Source organism: Lissotriton helveticus, chromosome 6 (assembly GCF_964261635.1).
Source record: "Lissotriton helveticus chromosome 6, aLisHel1.1, whole genome shotgun sequence".
In the NCBI taxonomy this organism is placed as follows: Eukaryota; Metazoa; Chordata; class Amphibia; order Caudata; family Salamandridae; genus Lissotriton; species Lissotriton helveticus.
Genome location: NC_136067.1, coordinates 771,236,502 through 771,254,174, shown reverse-complemented (window position 1 = coordinate 771,254,174; position 17,673 = coordinate 771,236,502). Strand labels below are relative to the sequence as shown.

Here is a 17,673-nt window from a genome sequence, read left to right as displayed (position 1 = left end):
CCTATGAGCTGAATGAACACTTGAGCTGGAAGCGAGTGTTGTAGTTTGAATCTTGTTAGGAGATCTTGTACACTTGTTATCTTGGCTGGAGAGGGATATGCTAGTGTTAGTTGTGTGTTTATTGTAGCGCCGAGATATTGTTGTATGTGCGAAGGTTGCCGATGTGACTTGGTGTGATTTACTGTGAATCTCAAGTTGTGGAGCAGTTGAATGGTATCGTGAGTGTGTTGTACACACTGGCTGTATGAGCTGGCTTTTATGAGCCAGTCGTCTAGGTATGGGAAGACGTGAATATGCTGTCTTCTTAAGTGTGCTGCTACCACTGCTAGGCATTTGGTAAACACCCTTGGTGCTGTTGTGACTCCGAATGGGAGCACTTTGAACTGGTAGTGCTGCCAGTCTAGTACAAATCTGAGATTTTCTGTGCGCTGTGTGGATAGGAATGTGAAAGTAGGCGTCCTTGAGATCTAGAGAGACAAGGAAGTTGTTTTGTAACAGGAGGGGAAGGACTTGTTGGAGTGTGACCATATGAAAATGATCTGACTATGTAAATGTTTAGAGGTCTGAGGTCTAGAATAGGTCTTAGAGATCCGTCCTTCTTTGGGATTAGGAAATATAGAAAGTATACCCTTATGTTTTGTTGATGTATTGGGACTATTTCTATTGCATTTTTGTGCAGGAGGGATATCACTTCCTAACTGAGCAGTGACAAATGTTCCTGTGACATTGGACGCTGCCTGGGTGGTATGTTGGGGGGGGGGGGGGGTGGGGGGGGGGGGGGGTGGATGTTAGTTCGAGAGAGTAACGTTACTGAATTATTTGAAGCACCCACCTGTCTGATGTGATGTATTCCCAGGCTGGTGTTGTTGTAGTCTTCCCCCGACAGGAGTGGAATGAGGCGGGGAAGGGGAGGGGAGTTATTGGGCAGGGGTAGAGGCAGAGCGGGAGACGTTATTTTTTACCTCTGCCCTTATTGTTGTTACCTCTTTAACCACCCCTTTGGTAGCCCCTACCATAGGTGGATTGTGTGGGGGGGCTTTGTACGAGGTAGAAGGTGTGTCTGAAGAGTATCCCCTGGTAACTCCTCTGTAAGATGAGCAGCAAAATGAACGTCTGGGAGCCTGCGACTGCCGGGCTCCCATAGATTTGGCCGTATCTGTATCCTTTTTCATTTTTTTCAAGGGATATATCTACGTTGGGTCCGAATAAGTGTTGCTTATCGAAGGTTTGGCTAAGTATAGCACTTTGGACTTCAGGTTTGAACCCTGATATGCGTAGCCAGGCATGTCTACGCAAGAAAACACTGGTGTTAACTGCTCCGGAGGCAGTGTCTGCAGTGCACAACGAATGGAGGTGTTTGTAATATTTTTCCCTTCTTGGATAAGCTCATTTGCTCTATCTTTGTACTTATCAGGGAGATGCTGCATTAACGAATCTAATTCGTCATAATGTGCCCCGTCATATCTTGCCAATAATGCTTGTGTATTGGCAATACGCCACATGTTTGCGGCTTGAGACGCAGTTCTTTTCCCCGATGCGTCAAAGAGCTTAGACTTTTTATCTGGTGGGGGAGATTCACCTGATGTTTGTGAATTTGCTCTTTTGAGTGCATTGGAAACCACAAACGAGTCTAGTGGTACTGGGCCTTTAATATACGCTGGGTCTGAAGGGGCAGCTTTATATTTCTTCTCTATTCGTGGGTTTATGACCCGAGTTCTAACTGGGTCTTTAAAGACTTCAGGAGCATGCTTAATCACTCCTTTAAGTATGGGTAAAATGGATGAGGACCTTTGTGCATTATCAAAGGAATCCATTAGGAAGTCTTCATCTACAGGGTCTGTATGCATGTCCACCCCATGATACTACGCAGCTCTGTATTCTAATTGATTGAAGCCCATAGTGTCTTCTGGTGGGGAAGGCCTAGAGGGGTATATGTCGTCCTGATGGACATTTGGGATATCTGGGGTGTTGTAATCATCCCACGGGTCGGGTGAGCCTGGAAGAATAGATGGATCATCTGGATTACCCCCTATTTCATCAGAGCTTTCATCCCTGTTGTCATCATCTGGTATGATAGAGGATGGAGGGGAATGTTGTGGTAGGGGCACATGTGGTGATGGCATATGTGGGGGGAGAAGGGGAGGGAACTCTTAGAGGAGAGGTAGCCATGTCCTTCTTTTTCCGATGAAGAGCAGGTGCAGGTGTATCTAGTGGTCATTTATTTTTTAACTTCGAGTTAATCGACCAGTGATTGGATCTTTAACCAGTCTTTTGTGCAGGGTCTGGGTGAAATAAGTCCTCTGCAGAAGGCCGATCTTGTGGTGCAGAAGGAGGTTTCGGCACCGAAGTAGCTTCTTTTGGCAATGTCTTTAACAGGAGAAGCAGGAGTCTTTTTCGGTTCCGATGGTTTTTCCGGCTCCGATGCTTTTTCCGGCTCCGATGCTTTTTCCGGCTCCGATGCTTTTTCCGGCTCCGATGCTTTTTCCGGCTCCGATGCTTTTTCCGGCTCCGATGCTTTTTCCGGCTCCGATGCTTTTTCCGGCTCCGATGCTTTTTCCGGCTCCGATGCTTTTTCCGGCTCCGATGCTTTTTCCGGCTCCGATGCTTTTTCCGGCTCCGATGCTTTTTCCGGCTCCGATGCTTTTTCCGGCTCCGATGCTTTTTCCGGCTCCGATGCTTTTTCCGGCTCCGATGCTTTTTCCGGCTCCGATGCTTTTTCCGGCTCCGATGCTTTTTCCGGCTCCGATGCTTTTTCCGGCTCCGATGCTTTTTCCGGCTCCGATGCTTTTTCCGGCTCCGATGCTTTTTCCGGCTCCGATGCTTTTTCCGGCTCCGATGCTTTTTCCGGCTCCGATGCTTTTTCCGGCTCCGATGCATTTTCCGGCTCCGATGCATTTTCCGGCTCCGATGCATTTTCCGGCTCCGATGCATTTTCCGGCTCCGATGCATTTTCCGGCTCCGATGCATTTTCCGGCTCCGATGCATTTTCCGGCTCCGATGCATTTTCCGGCTCCGGTGGTCTTTTCGGCTCCGGTGGTCTTTTCGGTTCCGGTGGTCTTTTCGGTTCCGGTGGTCTTTTCGGTTCCGGTGGTCTTTTCGGTTCCGGTGGTCTTTTTGAATCCGGTGGTCTTTTTGAATCCGGTGGTCTTTTTGAATCCGAAGCTTGTTTGCTTGGTTCCGACCTGGGTTTCGGTGCCGAGGGACTAGCGGTATGTTTCGGTGCCGAGGGACTAGCGGTATGCTTCGGCGCCGATTGGTTTGATGCCGGCGTGGTAGGTGATGTTGTCTTTTTCGGTGACGGTAGGTGTGCGCCGGCACCGTGGGGAGGCAGACTCGAGCCCGAGTCGCCGGAAGGCTTAGCTAGCTTCTTAGCCGGGCCCGAAGGTGGGGCAGTAGAAGCAGTGTCTCGGTGTGCACCCGAGGGTGAGGGTGTGACCGGAGCCTTCTTTTGGTGTGTCGAGGAAGGGTCGGGATCGACGGTCTTACTTATGACCCGCTGTGCTGGAGTGATGTCCTCGACTTCGGAATCTCCTGCCTCGGAGTTGCTGAAGGGTCGGCATAGACGCCCTCCGCGAAGATGTCGTCTGGAATCGGCGCTGAAGATCGAGCCATTGTTCTCCTAGCTCTTCGGTCCCGGATCGTCTTCTTGGAGCGGAAGGAGGCATGAGCGGAACAGTCTCTGGCCTCGTGCTCCGGGGAGAGGCAAAGGTTACACACCTCATGAAGGTCGGTGTGAGGAAACTTCGACCCACATGGAGGACACTTTTTAAACGGCGTCCTTTCCATGAGCTGGAGTCAAGGCCTAGTTAGGCCCGCAGGCCGTCGTCGACAACCGGAATCTTCGATGTTGAAGAGTAGCGTCGACTGGAAACTCGTTCGAAACTAAATTCTGGAAGCTGGTGAGGATTGCTCGTCGAAGGAATTCGGTTCCAACACGGAGCGCTGGAAACACATCCGAGCCCGGTGGCGGAAAAAAACTATCTGGGGATGGAGCTGATGCCCATGCACAGTAAGATCCAAAGGAGGAGTCACCTATCCTGTGACTTCCAAAGACAGTTCTATAACAAAAACAAACCGCAAACATCCGGGCCCAACACTAGGTGGCCATCTATGCACAGTGTGTAATCTGCACGAACAGACATTTTCATTCACTAGGGTATCCATAGAGAGGGCCCCCATGAGCTGCAGGGGCTTGTGTCACTTGAACGCACACCCCCTAAGTATATTGTTGCGTCCCCAGTGCGGAGTTTAGTGAACATTAGATTAACTTTAAAATATAGTAGTTAATTTGTCAAGTTGAACAATAATAGTTTTTTGCTAAATTTTAAACCATGGGCATCTTCATAGAACATCTCCCAGAACACTTTACCAACTCTGCCTCATCAAACTTTACAACATTAGACATACACATAATAGTAATATGGATTTTGTTAAATATTGGAAATGAGAGTTTTGATTTTATAGAAAAATATTTGAAATGATTTACCTATAATTAGGACATGAGGTGAAAAAATTACTGTGTTCTATATATAGCAACCAATGCAGTACTCGACAAAGCTGTTTAAAATGCATGCCTGTACAGGACTAGGCATCCTTAATCTTGGGCACAGTGTAGGAAGCTGGCTCTGTATATACTATACCAAAGTGAGGTATAGTGGGCAGAGAATCCAGTGGAACCCCAAACGTAGGCAGAGGGAAAGTTAGATAGAACATTAGTCTCTATTTGTGGTAGTGTGGTCGAGCAGTAAGGCAGTATCAGAGGACAGGGTTAAGCATTTGTTGTACACATTCAGTCAAGCAAATGAATTCACACACTCAAAGACTGAACTTCAGACCAATTGTTTTTGTCTAAAATTATTCTTTTAGTTGTTTTATTTTGTAGAACCAAGCAAGCCTGTCACAGGTAAGCAATAAATACTTTACAGAAGTAATTGCATATGCACTTTGGTTTGATTTACAGTATGGATGCAGAGAAATGCAATACTTAGTAAATGCAGTACATAGACTTGAATAGGCTTTTTAGTAAAATAGAGGGTAAGTAACTTTTGAGATTACTAGGCTTACACAGAGTTTTTATTAGATTATGCAATTTTAAAGAATTTCTTTAGTTTCTCAAACTCCACACTTAGAAACCTTTCACAGAAAATCAGTCAATGTTATCCCATAGAGGAAAATAGCGTTATGAGTTTTGAGGTAAATATTTGGTAGCGGGAGTTGAGGTTCTGAGGGTAGACTCAGGGGTCCCCCAGGGTTAAGAATGCACTCTAGTAACACCCTCAGCGGCACTAGGGCGGCTGGGTGCAGAGTGCGGAGGCCCAATGTTATCCAATGGGGGATAAGGGGCCTCCGCTAACAGGCTGCTGATTAGCAGTCCACTTGGCTGTGAGAGCAAAGCTCCTGCACTTTAGCTCAGGGCAAAAGGGGAAACAAAGTAGCACCAAAGGTGCACCCTCAGCAGCACTAGGGCGCTGGGTCCAGAGTGCTGTTTCGACGTCGGACGCCCTAATGTTTTCAATGGAGAACCTCCAGTTTGGAAAAACACTGCAGGCTTGGGGACGAAGGTCTTCTGGGTGCGACCACCACTTCGACAGGTAAGTTGGGAAGCTAGGGTCGATAAGGCACCGTCGGTTTGGGCACACTAGGCCGTGGGCGGTCAGGTGCAGGGGTGCCTTTTGGGGTCGGATCTTCTTACCAGCTCCTGGTCGCAGTTAAGGGGGCCTTCTGGATTTAGGCTACAGGCGTCGGCTGGAGGCTTGAGGCAGGTCAAGGGTCGCCGGATAGAGGGTCAGGATCCCCAGGATGACGACCTTGTGGCGTTTGCCTACTCGAGCTCGCGCCAATGGATTTCGAGGTTGCTGGCTGCAGGACACCCCGGGATTTCGCAGGAGTAGGTTCAAGGGGGAGACAGGCCGGTAGGGCTGCGGCCAAGTCACTGGCCGTCTTCCTCTTGTTAGGTGCTGCGCGGCTTTTCGGTCCTCCTTCTTGTTGCACGTTCTTGTCTGAGGAAGCAAGGTTCGGGGTGCCCCTAAATACTAGATTAAGGGGTGTTACAGGTAGGTAAGAAGCAGGGATCAATGGGTCCCTTCCCTGGGGTGGGATCACCTCCTATTATGCCACCCTCCAGTCGTTCGGGGGGCATGAATCTGTCCCTGGTAAGCCAAGTCCCCCCCATCTTCAAGATGGCATGGACAGAGTTATTCTTCACCTCAACTCCCCCAGGGCACACTCAGTCAAACTACATCAGGAATTCATCAAGAAGTGGGGGCATCCATGCAGAAAGAGGGCACTTTCTCACACACAGTCAATAAATTTAGGTTAGTGTAAACTGAGTACACCAAGACTTATGCAGGATACAAAATCGATACACACCATTGTGCTTTTAGTGCCCATATTAAATGTCATGCCTACTACAGAATGAACTACAAACAAATTCATACGCATACACCAACGGCAAAGCACACAACATAGCTGTAATGTTTAAAAAACACATTTGCGACCTGCATGGTTTCGCCACTTTTCTGCTGTTTATAAGTGCAGTAATTAGTCATTGCTATTACCAGATTTTAACCGTACTTCATATACCAACCTCGGAAGGATGGAAGACCAATAGACTGGCAGGAAAACAAATTACTAGCTGTAAATCACATTAGAGGAACAAACCAAACTTAAGTGACAGAGCGAAGTTGGCAACACTTGCTAATCTAATCTATAGTCCTCTCCCTCCCGCCTTCTGCTCTAACTCCCGTCCTCTTCTCCTGTGCTGATCTTCTATTCACTTCCTTCCCTCCTACCTAAAATGTCCTCTTCTGATTACCTGCAGTTCTCTTCCTTACTGCCTTTTTTCAACCAACTGTTTCCTCTCCTTCCTAATTGCCCACTTCCTGTGCTGATCTGTTGTCTTCCACCCCTCCTTCTCTAACTCCCAGTTCTCTTCTCCTGTGCTGATCTGCTGTTACTTTTCTCCCCTCCTTCTCTAACTCTGTGGTTTTCCTGTGATGATCTACGGTCCTTTTCCTCCCTTTGAATTGCTTCTTATATTTTGTGGTAGCGTCTCTTATGACATTACGGCCCTCCAAATCACCAAGTAGTCCACTCGCTGGTAAATGCTACCTCCTCTTAGGGATCTTTCTGGGAATATATATGGCACCCCTGGCACCCCACAGTGCCCCTGACCTCAGAGAGAGATGGAGGACCAAAGGAGGACTGCCCTGCTGTTTCCTGTTCTCTCCACCTGGTAAGAGAGGCTGGACTGCACCTGCTGATCCTTGGGCTAACAAAGCGAGGACTGTGCCTGTGGTGCCTTACTCTTGGAAAAGTCGACCCCGAACACCAGTCAGAAGAGGACCTCCGAGAGTCAGCTGGCTGACATTCTGTTATAGCAGCAGAGCCACAAAAGCTGAAGCTGCCTTTTCTAGTCCGTCAGCAACCACCACTAAAGAATGTGTGCAATTGGCTAATCCACTCCTAAGATTTAACTTATTAGCCCTGGACACCTCAGATACCATATACTAGGGACTTGTATGCAAGTTAAATAAGCCAATTGGGTATTAGCCTATTGTACACATTTTGGGGGTCAAAGAATATGCACTGGGGCCTGGACTTCAGGGCTCAGTGCACTACAGAGTCGAAAAACCAGCAGCATCAAAAGTTGGAGGAGCGGGTCACACCAAAAGAGGTCCTTTTCTACATAGGACGGTCAAATTAAGGTCATGCTAAATGAAGATGAAGGAAACAAGTGTTGTAAGCTTTTCAAAAATGCATCAACCTATCTGTGATTTAAATAATGAGGCTGGTCTGGCTACTTTAAAGAGCCTGAAAAAGCCAAATGTTACAATTTAAGTGTACCTAAAAGCAAAGCCTTGAAGATGAAAGAAAAAGATCTGTTAACTTGGCCCGCATGGGGAAATCTGGCGTGTGCAGCATCAAACCACAAACTTGCCCCAACAACAGGAGTATACAATTTTTGTTGAGGTACACCTAGCTGCAAAGATGACATCCACTACCTCTGGAGAAACGTTGGAGGTGTTCAGCTGTTGCCCGCTCAACCTACAAGCAAAAGGTGGAGATCGCGAAGGCCTGTGTGTGAAACCCTGTCCCAATCGTGTGACAACGCGGATGAGCAGTCAGAACAAATGTCCAAGCCCATGAGCTTTGCTACCATACTCTCCGTGCCCAATCCTGGGCCTCTAGGATGACTTGTGCTTAGTCGGTACTGATGATCTTCAGAACTTGGGGCGAAAGAGGTTTTGGCGGCAAGGCACACAGGAGTCTGAGTTCCACTCCTGGAAACTCCAACACACAGAACTACAGACATAGTGAACAGATAAAGTCAAAAGTCTCCCCATTCAAGGAAGAGGCCTTGTGCCACCTCTGGGTGTGACTGCCACTTGTGATCTGCTAGGCCTCGAAGGCGGAGTTTGGCTACCCTGGCACTGAAAGATTCTGCCAAGAAGTTCACCACCAGGAAGATTCTTTGGTGGTCCAGCAATTTCCAGAGGCGTACTGCCTTCTGGCAAGGCCCCAGGACCCCAATGTGCCCTGCTTGCTGCAATACCAAATGGTGGTGGTAGTGTCCTAAGCACCTTGACCAGCTTCCCCCAGATGGACAGAAGGAAGGCTTTCAATGCTAAGAGGATGGCCTGCAGCTCCAGGAGCTTGATATGAAGCTTGGCATCCGTCAGACACTAGAGACCTCTGATTTCCACCTCTCCCAGGTGGCCCCAGAAGTGGTGCTGCATCGGCCACCACTGACAGCTCTGGATAGGGTAGGGATAGGAGTCTGCTACTGATTCAAGCTTGGTCCAGTAACCACCACTGCAGGTCTTTCCCAGTGCCCTCTGATATCTGAAAGTAGATGGAGAGGTGTCTTGATGTTGGACCCACTGAAACCTCAGATTCCACTGCCGAGACTGCATGTGCCACCTGGTGTGCTTGGCTATCGTCCCAGCAATATCTGAGTCGACCTCCCTGAAACCCAGAACAGAGGATCAAAGATTGGGATCATGGACTGAAAGTCTAGAACTCTCCTTTCCAGGGAAAAGGCACAAAACCGAATCGTTTCCAGAGTGGCTCCAATGAAGGGGAGAGTCTGAGAAGGAGTCTGGTGTGACTTTTGCACAATTATAGTGAACACCAAAAATGACAGGAGGTTGGCTATAGTGTGGAGGTGAGTGTCAGCTGCCTGCCTTCAACAGACAGTCGTCAAGGTAGGAGAAGACTTGTATTCTCGTCCTCTGAAGATGCGTTGCTACTACCGCCTTCACTTTCGTGAACACCCAAGAGGCACTACTGACACCCAAGGGAAACACAGCGAAATAAAAATGCGTGTGCCCCAACACAAACAGCATGTAGCGCCGATGGGCCTGCAGAATGGGTATATGGAAATAGGTGTCCTGCACATCCAATACAACCATCCAGTCTTTGGGGTAGAGGACAGACAGGCCATGGGCCAGTGTGATGTTGAATATTTTCTTCAGGAGGAAGGTGTTAAGGCTGCAGGTCTAAAATAGGACTAAGACCTCCGTTCTTCTGTGGCACCTGAAAGAAAGGGGAACAACCATGGGAAATACTTCTGGTGCAAGCACACTCTCGATAGCCCCTTTGGCCAAAGGGTCTTGTAGTTGCGCCGTAAGACAGACTGATGGTCCTCAGTCAGTCTTTCCAGGGATAGTGGAAGGTGTGTATGAGTAGCAATGAAGGACAAGGACTACCCATGCTATCACCTGTCTCTTTATGTGCTCTGTTAATCTAAAAAGAATTGCTGATCTTGCCTCAAATCGGTTGGCTGTGCTCCATTAAGGGCGCAAAAAATCCCTACAGGACTCTGGAATTAATTTTGGTCTAGGCATGATATAACGGTTAAACGTTTCTGGATGCGGACTGAGTGAAAAATGTCTGCAATCACAACATACACTTCCATAAAGGTGCAATGCACAGGAAATGTACATCTGCGATGCCCAATATTATATTAGTGCACAAAATTGGGACTTATTTTAGACAGTTAGCAAACTCTAGAAAATATACATTAAGATTAAATTAATTTCAAGCTACAAAGAACTCCCGCTCCAAATCTATAAGAAGTCAGTCTGCAACAGAGGCTAAAACATGCAATCAACAATCTAAAAAGCATTACAGCTAAAAGCCTTCATACTTTTTTGAAAAATAGAAAAGAAGGTCATATGGTTAAAAAGCATTGTATGGTATGTTAAATTATCTACATGCAAAGGACCAAACTATTCAACAAACCTTCCTGCCTCCATAAGCTCCTGGTGGATTCTGCGTAGCAAAGAGCATGAATCTGGGATGTGCTTTGACAACTTCTTGCGTTTCTGTAACGAACAACTCCCGATTATCATCAAGCAACCTATTTAGGGCTTCGAGGACATCTGTAGGAGCCAAATTCAACTCATCCAAAATAATCCAATAGCCCTTCCTCATTGCATCAATAAGTACTCCTAGATGAAAAAAGAGCAGGTTAATACATTTCTGAAAATTTTGAAACTAATCCTAATAAGTGGCTATGAAAACCAATAGCACCTAATATTGTAATTTAACTCCAGCATGTATTTATCTATAATTTTCAAACATGGTATAATTAGTATAGAAAGTTAAACACAAACGATAAGAGATGCAGTTTGAGACTATTTCACATGGGTAAAAAAAAAAATTGTGGCCTTGTTTTTTAATAAATGTATCCACCTAAATAAGTGTGTCAAGAGCCATTATATTTGCAAGCAATGGGTAATTCGTATAAAAAAAACGGTTTCTAATCAGAATAAAAAAAAAAAAATGTTACTTAACTTTGGTAAAACTGTGTGATTTTCTATTTACCTCCACATTCCTCTCCTGATAAATATACCCAGGTGCAGACTAGATCCAGAAACTTTACAAAGCTCTCCTGCACTGGCAGGGAAGTACGAGTTACTTAACTTCCGTAACGATGTATCTGGTGGAGACATTGCCTAGCCGCAGATTCCTTAACTTAGAATATCCCGAACCGTCAGACTGGATCCGTAATTTTTTTTGCAGCAGCACCTCTGCGCGCCGGCGCCATAGGATCCCACCCTGACGTCGTCCACGTATGTGACATCAGCGAGGTCATATAAGTCCCTCCCAGCGCACCGACATCAGTTTTCTTCGAAGAAACTTTTCACGGCACAACGCGGTGCCACCAACAAAAACTGTGAAAGAATGGGAACAGTATGCAAAGGATGAAAAATCTGTGAAAAAAGGAGGATGGTGCAAGACACCATCGTAAAAGACAGAATCAGACACGGTCTACATAGAACTGACAAAGCTGTGAGAAAGAAGGAGAAGAAAGACGAAAAAGATTAATCTCCTGATGAAGGTGAATCAAAAGGCACCATTTTACAAGAAAGAAGCTCCTTGGAGGGAGTTAGCCGCGTATGGCAATTCTCAATTGGGAGCAACAATGTGAGCACCCGTGAGAGAAAAACCAATGGCAACTGAAAGAGGGAAGTGGAGAAACCCACCTGGCAAGGTCCTCGCAGAACGGGGAGGATGGGTGGGCGTTAAGGAATCTGCAGCTAGACAACGTCTCTACCAGATACATCGTTACTGAAGGTAAGTAACTCCTACATCTGATAGAGACATCTAGTCGCAGATTCCTTGTAAGAAAGTGGCTCTGTATATACTGAACCAAAGTGAGGTACTGTGTGCACAGAGTCCAAAGTCTCCAGAAGTATGGCAGAGGCTAAAACTAGATATAGCCTTACTCTCCAAAGTGGTAGCTTGGTCGAGCAGTAAGGCAGTACCAGAGGACAGTGCAAAGCATTTGTTGTACACAGTCAGCAAAAGGTTTCACACACTCAAGAACTGAACTCTAGGCCAATTGTTTTGTATCAAAAGATATAGGTATTTTTTTTAGAACCAACAAGGTATTAAAATATACTTTCTCAGCATAGATTACTTCAGTTAAATACTTTTTAAATAGGCAATAGTCATTTTGAATACAATAGTAACAGTTTGTTGCAGTAGGCAACACAATTTCAAACACAATGCAACATTGAGCTCAATGGGAATTTTCAGTTAAATTCAATTAATTACTTTGTAGATTACTTTTCTGACCACATGACTGGATCCTGGATTCAGTCTTGGGACATGAGCTGTAAACAGTTAAGCAAAAACGTTTTGGTTATAGTAGTGATTTTTAAGGACTATTATTGTATTTTAAAAGTTGACACTTAGAAACTTTTTCAGTTTAAATTACGAATGTTATCCTATGGAAGGAAATTCAAGTTGAAGGTAAAGTAGGTTCACGTTACTTTTGTTATCCAGTACTGGACTCCTAGGTTCAGCACTGGGACATCTATCTAAAGCAGTTAAGCAATTACGTTTTGGTAGTTGGTACGATTATTAAAGAATATTTGTAGTTTGCAAAAATTGACACTTGGAAGAAATTTCACAGAAAAACAGTCAAGGGTTTCCTATGGAAGAACATTCAGGTTACTGGTAAGTACGGTTAAAATTACTTTTCAGGGTTTGTGCTGTGCTAAAAGATGCAGCACTGAGGTCTCTCCTGATAAAAGGTGAGTACGTCGGAATTCGTTGTTCGGCTGATTTTAGGTGAATATTTTAAATTTGCCAAACTCCACACTTAGAAGAAATTCTGAGTGAAACCAGTCAATGTTAGCCTATGGAAGAAAAGTGAATTATCAGCTTTTAGGTAAGTACTTGACTGGCAGAGTCAAGGTTCTGGGCATAGACTCAGGGGTCTCCCAGGGTCAGGTAGGTACAGTTGGTACACCCTCAGCTGCACAGGGTCAGCCGGGTGCAGAGGTAGTTAGGCCCAATGTTATCCAATGAGAGGCAGGGGGCCTTTGGTTGGTGGCTGCTGGCTAGCTGTGGGAGCTGGGCTCCTGGTCACTTTCTCAGGGCAAATGGTGAATTAGAATAGGGCAAAGGTTGCACTGCCAAGGGCACTCGGGCGGCTGGGTGCAGGGTGCTTTTGAGCAGTCGGGCACTCAATGTTATTCAATGAAGATCTTAAAAAGTGGAAAAAGGCTGCAGGCTCGGGGACAGAGATTCTTCAGGGGCGACCAACACTTCGAGAGGTAAGTTGGGGTCTTGGAGCATAGCTAAGCACCCAGGAGTTGGGCACAGGTGGCCGTGGGGCGACGGGTGCAGGGTGTCTTTTGACGTCGGGAAATCTTACCCTCAGCTGGTCGCGGTTGGAGGGGTTCCTGGTTGTGAGGCTGCAGGCGGCGTCTGGTTCGTCGAGGAGGGTCTTTGGGCACTAGACTTCTGGTCCCAGTTGCCGGGGGGACGTCCTCGTGGTCTTGGGTCACTCGGGCACAGGCCGGGCTTGGCGGATGCAGAGTGTGATGGAGTCGCGGTTCCTGGCTGGCACCTGGGGTATTGCTGTTGGAGCAGAACCACTGCTCATGGGAGTCCTAGTCTTGCAGAGGGTCAAGGCAGGCAGGTCCTCCGTGGGTTTCAAGGTTGCTGCTAGCAGGAGTCGCCGGGATTTAGCAGGAGCAGGTTCAAGGATCGACGGGCCTGTAGGGCTGGGGCCAAATCAGTTGGTGTCGTCCTTTTGTTAGCAGCTGCACGTCGGGTCTTCTTCTTGATCTTCTTTCTTGTTTTCGTATGGGGTTCTGAGGAAGGAAGGTTCAGGATGCCCCTAAATACTAAATCTAGGGGCGTTACAGGTAGGGTGAGGGCAGGGACCAATAGGTCCCTGTCCTGGGGTGGGTACACCCCCTAACCTGCTCCTCTCCTGTGGGTGGGGGGGCAGGGGCCTAGCTGTGAGTGGGTTGGTCTCCCCATCCTCAAGATGGCAGTAGCCCGGAGCCGTGCTTCACCTCGTCTCCTCCACCTGAGTGGTGGAGTTGGCACAGGCTGGCACACCCCCTTTCCTGACGCAGGGTTTCCGCCAGTCTTCCCGCCAGAGTGGGGGGCAGAACTGGTGGGGGCCTGTTGCTGAGTACAAGTGGCCTGGAGAAGCTCACAAAGGCGGCATGCCTTTAAAGTTTCCCCCTGCCCATCCTGGGGGAGGAGACCTAGCACCTCGCCCAGGATGTGCATTGTTGCAAGCCCAGGAGAGAGGGGGGCTCTCCACCCAGGGGTCCAGCAACAGGTCTGCTGTGTGGCAGCCTAGGCAGCCTCTCAGACAAGACGTGGATTGTAGGTTAGGTTTCAGGGGGCATCTCTAAGATGCACTCTGTAGTGCATTTTACATTAAATCCCACACTAGCATCAGTGTGGGTTTAATGTGCTGAGAAGTTTGATATCAAACTTGTCAATCTTCAGTGCAACCATTATGGTGTTGTGGAGTTCTTAATGACAACCTACCAGCACCATATACTCTTAATGGCATCACTGTATATACAGTGTACAGGAATGGCCCTGGGTACTGTAGGGGCACAGGGCTCATGCACCTGTGCCCACGCCACTGGCATAGGGCACCCAGCTAGAGGGGTGATTGATGTATGCCAGGGCAGTGGGGTTGTGGGCATGGCACACAGGGATGTGTGCCATGTCGACTCTTTGTTTAGTTCTGCACCAGGACACTCAGCCTGCAAAGGCAGTGTGTGTGTGTGTGTCAGGGTGCTGAAGTGCTACAGCCGTTAGGGGTCTTCTCTGGTCACAATGCCCTGGGTACCCATGGTACCATTTACCAGGGGCTGACATGTGGCCAGAGATGCCAATTGGGTTTTAGCTTCAATACAGTTTTAGGGAAGGAACATAGGCTCTGGGCACCTGATTGGCAGGAGACCAGGGCACACTCAGTCAAAGCGCATCAGCAATTCAGCAAAAAGTGGGGGCATACCATGCAAGAAAGATGGCACTTTCTCACATTCCTTAACTTAGATACCACAGCCATACCCCAAGGGGGAGATGGGTCTGCGACAGAAGAATCAGAAAGTGCCCGATAGTACTAAGCCGGCCACAGAGTGACGGACTATGGGGAAAGCTGTGACAGTACAGCCAGTAAGCAACCCAAGCAGCTCGGAGAGCAAAAGACAATGGGAGGCAAGGTAGCACAAGACTGCCAAAATGGGGCGAGACCATACCCGTTTGAGTATGAGATGTGGAAACAGCACTAAGCCATATCCCAGAATGTAAGAGAGAGTTCATAACAAAGAACTACTCCCAGAGCTCCATGGTGCACTAAGTTGACACCAACGAAAGCTAGAGGACAACATGGAGGGACGTAACCAGAGCCTACCAGGTGAGCCCACACAAGGGAAGCCAGACAGGCAGCATTTCAGGAAGCGAAGGGCAAGAGGCAGGAACTGAGCAACGTCTCAGTAGTGCAGTCGGGAACATAAGACACGCCAAGTGCACACTTCACATGAAGGCGACAGGGGTGGACAGCACCACGCTGAAGCACACTGCGGCGGACCACAACGAGAACATGCACGTAGACAGCTACGGAAACAACAAGGTGGCGTAGCTAAGATGAGTATAGGACTGCCCGACAAGGCAGTTTGAAGGCCAAGGGGAGAAAGCACCCACGGAGACAGAGACGCAGGGCGCAACACCTGGGACGAAATCCATCAGAGGAGCTGTTCCACAGGCACACCAGACACAGATTAGGGTGACACCCAAAGGAAAAAGACACATCCGAAGGGTGTGGCATCCGAGGCACCAAAGGTGCCTGTAGGTACCATGACGAAGAACACACATAGCTGTTGAGAACATTATCAGATCTCCAGACCACAACCTCCGACCCAGAGGGGAAATGCACCCCCACAGAAGAGCGGGACTGTGCAATACATGTACGGGGCAGGCAAGAGCCCCAAGAAAAGAGCATCCAGAAGCAGAGGTCCACCCCAGGGAGCAAAACCCTAGGAACCCCCATTGCAGAAGATGCAGAAAAAGGCACCAAAGTGCACTATAAAAGTGCTAAGAAAAAACACCGCCGTGCAGAACGAGGTCCTATATCCCGAAAAAATGGGATATAGGACCAGACCTAGCAGAAGCGAAGAGAGGTGGAGGTGTGTAAAAAGGGATACCCAACGGTCAATCCGTGGGTATATATACATATTTAAAGGGGAGAGTCCCGATACCACGCCGCTGTGGGCGCTATAGGAGGAACCCACCTAATGCACCCATGGCAGGAGGCAGCCTCATTTTGAAGCATGTTGAAATACAGTGAAAAGAGTTATACAAGGAAAAAACCTCTAGAAGAGTAGAATGAGGCACACACGCAGGGCTCAAGCAAGGCGAGACCTGTGGCGTGTAGGAGGCAGCGCCAGAAGGCACAACACTGAAAACCGTCCAACGGTAAGATAATGGCGTCAGTAGACGTAGAGAGCCCAAAGGGAGCTCCACGCCTGCCACACAATAGCATACAGGTTCCCCACCTGGAGTATATCATGCCCTCAAGAAAAACAGGCGAACACCTCTTAGGGGAAAACAACAGTCAGAGGACAGAGCACATACAACCTGTGGAACACCGCCACAGTAGGCTTACTGCCAGCCCAAAAGCGCATAGTCCAACTGGTGGACGCTAAATGAAAGGGTAACCACCCCAGGATATGACAACCTGAGACCTGCTAAGTAGAGACCTATGGGGGAGAGCGAAAGCCCATAAGGAGGCGCTTAACTGCTGAATCAGCGTGGGTATCAAACAAAAGAACCCCATCAAAGGGCAGGTCAACAAGGTGTTTCCGGATATTCTCCGGGAAGACGCCATCCCTCAACCAAGCATGGCGTCGTAGTGCAACCAGAGGTGGAAGATAGAAGAGACTCTGCAGAGTCCCAAACGGCAGAAGTAGCCCGAGCCAAGACACACACTGTATTGAGTGAGCGAAGAGCTGCACTAGTGAAGGCAAAAATATTACAACCCCACAACTCCTGCCATCTGGACTCCCGGGAGGGAGGAACAGGCAGCTGAGGCAAATAAGGAAAAGCAGCTTGCAGAACAAGCTCCTGAACATCTGGAAGAACAAATAAGCAAACTGGATCGTTTGGAGCAGGGCGATGGATGACAGAACGAGCCACCGGGTCACCCGACGCCAGCTGAGCCCAGGTGCCCAAAAGGGCATCATAAAGAGAAGCTTCGAAAGGCAGAAGCGGCTCAACATTCCCCGTACCGTGGTGGAGGACAGCCAACAGAGGGTCAACAGGCAGGGGAACTGAAGGGGGCTGCATACTCAGAATGCTGGTGGCTAAGGAAACAACTCTTATAAATGCCGCACCAGCCTTGGTAGCCCTCCGAGGAGGGGACAGTAACTCATCCGTGGGTGAGAACTGTAAACTGAGCCTCCCACCCCAAGGGGGTTGTCCGATGAACGGAGGATGAGACCAATGTCCAAATGAAGGAAGCCCCATTGACGAATGAAGGACCTGATGGGGCTACTGAGGAGGCACATAGTCCGCCGGAGCAACAAATTCCAAGGGGGGAGAGGCAAGGACAGATCCGGCGTCAACGGACGTCGGGGTGATGCCGAACTCCCCCAGGAAGCCTCCGGAGAGGGGACAATGATCCGGCGTCGAGACGGCACCAGGGCGTCCTCGTCCAGCACCGACTCTGCCTCATGAGGCTCCGGTTCCGAAGAAAGAATTGGTGCCGGAGCCGGGGGGGCAAGTCTACGGCGCCAGCCCGGCACTGACTCAGCCTCAACCACAACAGGCTCCGACTCCGAAGTAAGGAACAGAGCGGGGAGGCAAGCCTACGGCGCTGAACCGGCACTGGCTCGATCT

At 48.5% G+C, this 17,673-nt stretch overlaps 1 protein-coding gene across 1 annotated transcript in view; it reads right to left on the bottom strand.

The window, feature by feature from the left end:
* Window positions 1-17,673, bottom strand: part of MDN1 (midasin AAA ATPase 1) — a 2,221,312-nt gene that overhangs the window by 1,718,363 nt on the left and 485,276 nt on the right. The window contains exon 25 of the mRNA XM_078648266.1: window positions 10,246-10,454. Within this exon, the coding sequence (XP_078504392.1) occupies window positions 10,246-10,454 (209 nt within the window). The remainder of the gene's footprint in view (window positions 1-10,245; window positions 10,455-17,673) is intronic.